The 9,194-nt window shown below is 48.7% G+C and overlaps 1 protein-coding gene across 4 annotated transcripts in view; it reads left to right on the top strand.

Moving 5' to 3' along the window:
• MID2 (midline 2) overlaps positions 1–9,194 on the top strand; it is a 597,656-nt gene that overhangs the window by 565,802 nt on the left and 22,660 nt on the right. For all 4 annotated transcript variants that reach the window (XM_019521168.1, XM_019521167.1, XM_019521164.1 and 1 more), the window contains one exon: positions 1,457–1,664. In XM_019521168.1, the coding sequence (XP_019376713.1) occupies positions 1,457–1,664 (208 nt within the window). The remainder of the gene's footprint in view (positions 1–1,456; positions 1,665–9,194) is intronic.

Genomic DNA, 9,194 nt, shown 5'->3' with positions numbered 1-9,194 from the left:
CAGTACTCCAGCTGCAGCCTGACCAGTGTCGCATAGATGAGGAGGATCACCTCCTTGGATCTACTTGAGATGCATCTGTGGATGTATGACAAGGTCTGGTTGGCCTTCCTGACTGCATCCCCACACTGCCGGCCCATGTTCATCTTGGAGTCAATGATGACTCCAAGATCCTTTTCTGCCTCTGTGCTGACAAGAGGGGAATTCCCCAACCTGTAGGTATGCTGCTGGTTCCTCCTCCCCAGGTGCAGCACCTTGCACTTGTCAGTGTTGAAACCCATCCTGTTCTCATCTGCCCACCTCTGTAACTCATCTAGATCCAATTGCAGCCTATTCCTCCCATCTAGTGTGCCCACATCCCCCCACATCTTAGTGTCATCAGCAGATTTAAACAGGGTGCTTTTTACCCCCTCGTCCAAGTCACTAATGAAGATGTTGAACAGCGTAGGCCTGAGGACCGAGCCCTGGGGGACCCCACTGCTCACATCCCTCCAGGTCCCTCCACCGCCACTCTCTTAGTACCCACATCATTAGTACCCACCCTCCTAGCATCCTGTCTGAGATGATCGTAGCATGTACTACTGATCAGTAACACAGCATTCTTCATAGTTGGATCATGACATATTTACAAAGGAGGTCATTGTCCACATTTTGGAAGCAGGGAGGCTGAAAGATTAAGTGTCTCATTGAGTGGCACCCAGCAAGTCTGAAGGAGGCATCCTGAGTCTCAGTCCTGTGCCCTGTCCACTAGACCTCTGGATAAGCAGCAGTTGTTTATACACTTGAAAACAAATGTCAAAAATGTCTCCCTGCTGAAAACCAGAAGCTTAGAGGTATGTTTCCACCCTTTCTTCAATGACTGACACATCTATCATTTGAATAAGTACTATAATTAAATTTATTTCCCTCTAAAACTCCACTTTTGGTGTTACTCAAGAACTTCATAGGCTCTGTGGTAGCTTCTGCAGAAGGGTGAAATCCAGCCCTACTAATTCTTATATGTAAAACACTAGGTTTCTCTTAACTTGTTACCACAAGAGATTTTGAACTATAAACCTTGGCAACAATAACTTTGTACTCACCAACACAGTTGGGTGGGAAGAAATTGAGTCTTATCCTAGGTTCACAGACAACACTGGAGGGGTCTTTTGCACTGCAATCAGGTCTTGACAGTAGACTGAGGCAGGCAGATGAGCCTTGGCCTAATGGAAAGCAACCAGTGCTGGGGCAACTTAGAGTTCTTGGAGTTTGCTAAAATAGACTGTGCTTTGTATGAACATTCTGGTATGTTGATGAGAGAGTGAAACACTCTGGCCAGTGCATTTTATTCTCTGGTTTGGTATAATGGGCAGAACAGAATACGTAACAATGCAAACATGGGCTTGCCTGCCAATAGTCAGCCTGGGTAGTGGGTGAGGAAGCAATACTAACCATCACTGTGTTTCTGTCTTGCTTGTAGGTCAGCCCTTCAAGCTGGACCCCAAGATGACTCACAAAAAGCTGAAAATCTCCAACGATGGGCTGCAAATGGAGAAAGATGAGAGCTCCTTGAAAAAGAGCCACACGCCTGAGAGGTTCAGTGGTACTGGATGCTATGGTGCAGTGGGCAACGTATTCATCGACAGTGGGTGCCACTACTGGGAGGTGGTGGTGGGCTCCTCAACCTGGTAAGTAGATCTTCCTGTTCCATGCCCCTTCTACAAGCAGAGGGACACCCTGGCGTACATATTCCTGGAGTGCAGCAGGCTTCAGCCTCTTCACCTCCTGCTCCAGAACCTTGTGTTGAGGTTCTAGCTGCACTGCTCCCCATACTTCATTTATGCACTCCCCATCCATGGCCCCACCATGTCCTAACAACTTCTGGTCAACCTCCTCCTGGCCCTGGCTAACTTCACAATATAGCCGACAGGGAAGGAGGCTTTGGCTGTAAGAACCCCTGGAGACTGCAGGGCTGTTTTCATGTCCCTCGTCCATTCACATCTCTGGAAGGAGTTTCACTGGGCAGTGCCCACTGTCTCCTTGGACTCATTCAAGGGCTAATGGGCACTGTCTGGTGTTTTCTGCTCGGTGTCCCCCATTAGTGCACTTGTTATAAACCTATGATCCTTGCTCCTTTTCCCTGTTTTTATCTTGTTTGTCTCAAGGAATCAGTCGTTATGTCTTCAGTGATCTCCTTCCTAAGGGAGGATTATAGTTTTCCTTGGTGGGCCCATGCCCAATGGCACAACAAATAGGCCTGTTCCCTTCCCGCCCCCCTCCCCTTGTCCTTGTCCTAACACATCTTCAGGAGTATTATCAGTACTAAGGAAACCCTTGTATCCAAGTTCCTGTAGAAATATGAAAGCAACCTGGCAATATTGCCATAAGGCTAAAAGAGGATCCATAGTTTTTCCCACCCAGGGACTCTCAGGTCAGGTATACTCGGATTGCAAAGCAAAGCATTTCTGTTTTTAGATTGCTGGTGCTGAACTCCTGTCTCAATGCATTTTTCCCCGCTTGAAAAGATCTTCCCAGAAGAACTCAGTGGGCTATTTTAGGTGATCCACAAAGCAAGGTGGTTGCCAGCTTCCTGTCCTACAGCTGTGCCAGCTCCTCAGGACTTGAGCGTAAAGGCTTATTTGCCTTCGTAACCTCTGTTGTTTTGACTGAGATATAAGGAGGAAAATGGTGCTGCTGATCTGCCCCTAGACATGTTGTTGCTACCCAAGCAGTGTTACATGAGCCCCAGTTTTTTACTTTGGGCAACCATGACCTTCTGCTGTTCACATAGCTGGCTAAATTTCCTTCATATGTTTTCATTTTGTTTGCCTTAGCATAGCCTCCAGAGGATTGATTTCTCACTACCCTTCTCTGAAGCGACCCATGACAGCAAGCATAGCTCTGCTTTCCATGGGACCAACCTTTAAGGATTGCTCTGGGGCTGTAACCCCCCACAGCAATCCTTAAAGGGATTTAATCCTTAATGGGATTAAATCCTTAAAGGGATCAACGGTCCCTTGTATTGTTTTTACTCAGAGTTTTTCTGACACTGGCACATGTGACTTTTCTGTATATGCTGCATTAATTCACAAAGCTAAATCCAGGTACAGGCACTTCCTACCCTAGCCTTCTGCTAGTGGAACAAATGTGAGAGCACAGGCTGCAGAAATCTGTTCAAGGCACCTTGTGAAGCTTGGCAGCAATAAATTGTTGTCCCCTCTTCTAGTGCACCAGGCATTCCTTCCAAGCATAGTTCAGGAGTAGCACAGCTTAATTGTCATGGTTTAAAAGTCACTCTGGGAAGTAGAAAATACAGCACTGAGGATTTGAAGTTAATAGAGAATGGAGCATCATTTTTGAGCAGCAGCACAAGTGGAGTGCAGGATAATATGGAATGCAACTCGTACTTAAGTAGGTATCCTCAGGAATGCTTAGAATAATATAGACTGAAGCAGTGATCCTGGTAGTGTCACAGGGGACCATACAGGGAGGGTGGTATGATATTTGGGTTGCATTGTGAATAGTATCTTCTCTACTATTTGTCTCCTCTGGGGGTTTACTGAATTAAAATGAATGTGGTTATATAATTAAAATCTAGAAGAGAAACAGAGGGAAAGAAATTTGAATGTATACTCAGGAGAGACTGGAGCTGTCTCCTGGGGAGATTTTGTAGACCTGGGTAAATATCCTACATGGCTGGGGTGGGTCAAAGGAGACCCTCCCTCTGGCAGCTGCATTGTTTTTCAGGCCAGTTTACTCCATGAACAGACACAAAGCCAGCCTTAGGGAAAATGTCTCCCTGGGCAAACTCCCTACCAGCACCTCTCCTGGTGACCATGGCCCAGCAGAGAGCAGCAGCCCTGAGTAAAAGGTGCTGGCAGTGGTACCCAGGCAGAATAGCTCCCCCTTCCGCTCAGAGCCCATTGAGGAACACTTGAGGCCCACAGCAGTGGTGCTGAGCATGCAGGCAAGCAAAAGATAGTTGGAGAGCACAGCACAGGCTCCCTAGACACTCCACCTCATCCTCTGCCGCTCCCCCACGCGTGCCAGCTGCCCGCTGCCAGCCTCACCATCACCACCGCCCTGCACTATCAGCCTGTCTTCATCCTTGTATCTTCCTTGGTGAAGGCTTTTCCTAGTGAGGTGGCTGCTGCGCACTGCCCAGGCATGGTGGTGAGGGCACCAGGAGTTGGGGAAGTGCTGTCGCTCTGCAGATGGCCGCTAGCTGCAGTGAGCCAGGCTGGGGACTGCTATGCACAAGCTCCCTGCCTCCACCGCCTCTTCCACCACTGCCACCTCCTCTCCCCTCCCCACCTGTCCATTCTTAGTGCTACTGCCACTCACCCCCACAGGTGAGAGGTTGGCAGCCAGCCAGCTCCTACTGGAGGCAGAGGGGTGAGAGGAAGCTGCCCAGCTCTAGAGGAAGGGAGGCTTGCAGCCCACAGAGACAGGAGGGAGGGGGGAGTCCTCCCTCCACTCTGCCACCTGATGCCCCCTCCATCCCTTCCCCTGAGGGTGGCCTAGCTGGCTTGGCAGCAACTGGGAGGGCCACAAGGGCTCCCTAGAGAAACAGGTGACACTGTGTGTGTGGTGCCCCCCTGACCACAGTATCCTGGGCAGTCAGTCACCCACGTTGCCCACCCCTAAAGCTTGCTCTGGACACACATAAACCAGCTTCACACAATGGAGATAATCTAATCGATAGCATACAATCTGTAAAGGTGATGCCACAGCTCATGTGCTGTGGAAAGGCATGGCTCCACAGAAGAGGCATCTGACCATAATAATACCTCCTAGGCCTTCCATTATGGAGTGCCAAGCATTTCCATAGGTAGGTGATGCAGAGGGTGAAGTGACTGGTGATTTGTAGCCGAGGCAGGAAGAGACTCGGGGATGCAGAATTATAAGGCATTTATACACATGCTTTGGGAATGGTGGGGGGCACTTTAATTAGAGTGGCTCCGAGAGCTGCTCTGATTAAAGCACCTGGAGAGTCACATGTATCAGCATCCCCACACTGAAAAATGGTGGCAGGAGTGCTTTAACTAAAATTTGTCTAACGAGCTTTAGTTAAAGTGCCCCATCACCATTTTTCAGCACAGGGAGGCTGATACATGTGACACTGGAGTCTGATGGAGCGCACTAATAACCACCCTCTGGGATACTTGATGCACTATACAGGAAACCCTCACTATTTGCAGGTTTGGTATTCATGGTTTCAAATATTCACGAATGCCAAAACCACATTTTAAATGCACTTTATACACTTACAGGAGTTCTGCACTTGCTGCCTCCGCGCTTCCACCACCATGCCCCCACCAGAGCTGCTGGAGCCGTGCCACCTCCCCAGCCGCTGTGGGCACTGTGTTCATGAACACAGACTGCGTTCATGAATGCAGTGCATTATTCATGTATTTCGCCGTTCGTGGGGGATACGAGAACATATCCCTGCGAATGGTGAGAGTCACCTGTAATTACAGTGCGTCAGAGCAGCCTCAGTGCACGTGTTTAGGCACCCATAGTGCTCTACCTGGCTTGCTGGACCATACTGCCCCCTACCTGTTCGGACCAGGCAGAACAGGCACTTTGCCCTAGTGGTGCTTCAGGTTCCGGGGGAGGTATTCAGGCTGTGAAAGTCAGTACCGGATGAGAAGGCACCGTTAGGGGGGACATGGAAGGTGTGCTGTTGCTGAAAAGCAAGCACAAAGTTCAGAGAACGGGTGGAGCAGGAGAGAAGTCTAAAGCAAATGGGGAGATTTCGGAGCTAAAGGTACAGGAAAGAAGATATCTGGGAGACATAGGGATGGCTAAGATACTTGGCAGGGAGGCTCCAGCTGCATGAGGTTGCAGGTGTAAGGGACCAGATAGACTGGGCAGTAAGGAAAGGACTACTGAGTCTGCTGCTGCCAGCTGTAGAAGAGGCAGAAATGTGCATATAACCTTATAGGCTATGCAACACTGAAGGCAAAGGACTCCACAGACCAGTGGGCTTTAGCATTTCAGGATCTTCTTCCCTACAAAGGGGCTTCCAGTGCTGACAAGTCAGTGTTTCAGGGGCTTAAAAATCTAAGAGAGACTGTATTTTCTAAACTACATTGCCAGGGAGAGTGTGTAGCTGTCTGTGCTACTGTTCCCATGCTAGTAAAGGGGGCTGTTATCCCAGGGCAGGCTGAGCTGTCTAGGGAGTTACCCTGCCCTCTACCCTCTTAGTTGCCTGCCCTCCACTGCACAGTATTACAGGGATGCTACTGTGCAGGTTTGGAAGAAGACTTGTTTATTGTAATGTACTTCAAGCCTCCAGGGGAGAGCATAAGGATATTCATCGTAGCAGTAAAAATGCAAGGGGATGCATTATTTCACGTTGCTCTGCTCTGGGGTATGATGAAAGGCACCAGGCACTTATTTGAACATCTCAGGCTTGGGAACCAGAACACCTCACTTCCAAAATCACTTTCCAGTTGACTTTACTTGTGAGAAGACAGGCAGCTGACCTCTCCCAGAAGAGTACTAAACAAAAACACCTTGACCCTACCTGGCGTCCTCTGGATTTGAGCACTGAGCTGAAGTCTTGTGTCTGTAAGATATTTGGAGTAGCACTGAAACTAGAGGAGGGAGGTGGCCCTAGTCAGCTCCCTGCAGATACCTGCCAAGTGGCTTTGTTGCAGGAAGCAGTAAACCCACTTCTCTGTGCTCACTTGACAGGCTGCACCCCCTCTAAGTGTTGCATCAGTGTGAAGCGGCAACTCTTAAGCTGCAGTAAGGTCAGTCCCTCTGTCTGCTCCCTTAAATCAGGTTTTAATCATTGCTCTTGACCAAGCTTGGAGTAAGGAACCCACAGAGAGGTTTTAATTGACTGGGATGATTATTTTATGTGATATGTAGCATTGGAAAATGGTGTTCCCTTTGTCTCGTTCACCTGAATTTTTTCTGGTGAATTGGCTCAGAATAGGTGTGCATTCCTATCTGACAGCTCAGGGAGCTCTTATTGCAGCTCTCAGGAGTGTGGCTTTAATTTCTCATAGAGCTATAATGAACATCTCAAGAAGGGGCTGTGGCAACCTCTTACAATGCCAATGGTCCTGCTCTCTGTAAAGTCAGCAGAGTGGATTTAAGCACTGCTGTTGTGATTTAGCAGCACCCTTCATTATTTTATCACCAGTGGAGATGGCTGCCCCATCTGCATGAAAGAAGAACCCCTGGCTCATGGGATCAGAGGTTCAGGGAGAGGGGTCCTCTGAGTCTTCGAATAGAGCCTGTGAAAGTAACACCCAGCGTACCGTACTCAAACAGAGACCAACAATCCTCTCAGCCTTCTCTCCAGCCTGTCAGCTATTTTGAGCTCAGTGCCTTCCAGGCTGCTTCTGTACCATATACCAAATGTGATGAATGTGCGGATGGAGACTACTACAGCTCCTCATCTTCCCAGCAACATACAACTTCATCCCCAGCAGCTCCTCTCAGAGTTGCCTCCACAGAACTGTTGCATTCAGCAGAAATGTGTGTCCATCTTTTGGATGTTTCCTTCTGAGCACAGTTTGATGGGCCAAGCCCTACTGTGGCCAGACCACAGGATGTGCTGCTCCAGGGTCCTCCCACTGTGGGTGCCCTGTTGGGACAAGGCTGAATTTCAAACAGTAGCCTCACTTGCCCTTGGCAGCATGCATACTGGCAGGCAGCTGAGCTCATCCTTTCATCCTCAGTAATACTCTGAATGTGACTTTGTCATGTAGAGAGATTCTGCTTCACTGCCAGGGCTGAGGGAACAAGGTCTCGATAGTGACCTATCCTAGGTGGGCAGGCAACAGCCCTGCACCAGCCTCAATCTCTGAGCCACAATAATCTACCAGTAACTTGTATAGCACTTGAACTTTGTTAAGAACAATAAACAGTCCTTAATGAGTAGCTTTTGTGCTGGCCTGATTCTTTTCCAACCAAGGTCCAAGGCAGCAGCAGTGAAACCTTTCAGTGTTTTCAGTATCTGGTCAGTAAAAACCATCTGACCAACAGCAGAAGTAACCTAATGAACATTCAGGGCAGCATTTTTTCTTTTCTAAAAGCTTCTCCCAGTGTCTAAGAAAAGCAGAGTCTGTAATATACCGTCTAGCACTGTGTGGGAGAGGGAGCTGCAAAGCAGCAAACAGCCTGGCAGTTTGATTTGTAAGTTGTTCACAGGAAGTTGAATTTTATTAGAAGCCCTTCCTTAGAAATGAATTTGTTTTCTGAGTTTTTGTCGATGACTGAGTGGCTTGGTCCTTTTGGCAGAAGAAATTCCTTTCAGATGTACAGCAGTACCATGGGTTCTGTATAAAAATGCACACTATAGACACAACTAGATGCTGGAAGGAAGTACAAGTCTAAACGAGTTGGCTATAGCCATGACTCAGAGTGAGCTTGGAGGCTTGTGTCATATTGAGGCTGACAAAAACAGTACATTGATCAAAGGCACAGCAGAGCCTGCAGCTTTCTGCAGACCACAATAAAAACTCTTATCTCACCTCTGCTTAGCCCCCACACACAGCCAGCCAGTGTCTGCCTTTGCCCCATCACTCACTGTCAGCAAGGAGTGGGCTATATTTGGTGCGAGTTAATATTGCTGATTTGCGAAGTTTCTCAATAGGAAGAGAGCAGCCTCAAACCCACTCCCACACCCTTGCTGAGTACAGACAGCATTCTCACCTCTGTTGGTCTGAAGGAGTGACAGGTGCCTGTTCCTGCAGTGAAAAGCAAATCAAACAGTGATAGCAGGAAATGGAGCTGCTTTTTTGGTGGGCAGAGCTTCAATGGCCTGCAAGCCATTAATGACAGCCTGGTGAGTGGTGGGGGTAAGGGGATGCCTGCAGTTGGTGACATTTCAGAGTTATTTGAACCAAAAATGTAGCCTGTGTTGTTCACATGGTAGTTACCTTGCAGAATAGACGAAGCTGCTAGGGAACAAGGCTCCCCTAATACACAACAGGAATCGGGTATTCTTCCTGTGTCCAAATCCTGACATAGCTGTACACACAACTGCGGGTATTAGATTCATAAGGAGGGCACAATCCCACAGTTCAGCTCTAGCACCTCAGTGCATAGGTGACTGGTAGGGGGTGCATGGGGGTGCACATGCCCCCCCCCAATGGGGCTGGTGCCCCCTGTAATGGCTGACACTGATGCTGTCGGCAGGGCTGGTGCCCCACTGACAGGGCCACCACCATCAGCGGTTTCTGCAGGTGCCCCCC

This window comes from Gavialis gangeticus, unplaced genomic scaffold (genome assembly GCF_001723915.1).
Source record: "Gavialis gangeticus isolate Ggan-Ray unplaced genomic scaffold, GavGan_comp1, whole genome shotgun sequence".
NCBI lineage: Eukaryota > Metazoa > Chordata > Crocodylia > Gavialidae > Gavialis > Gavialis gangeticus.
This window is presented reverse-complemented; position numbering and strand designations above follow the sequence as displayed.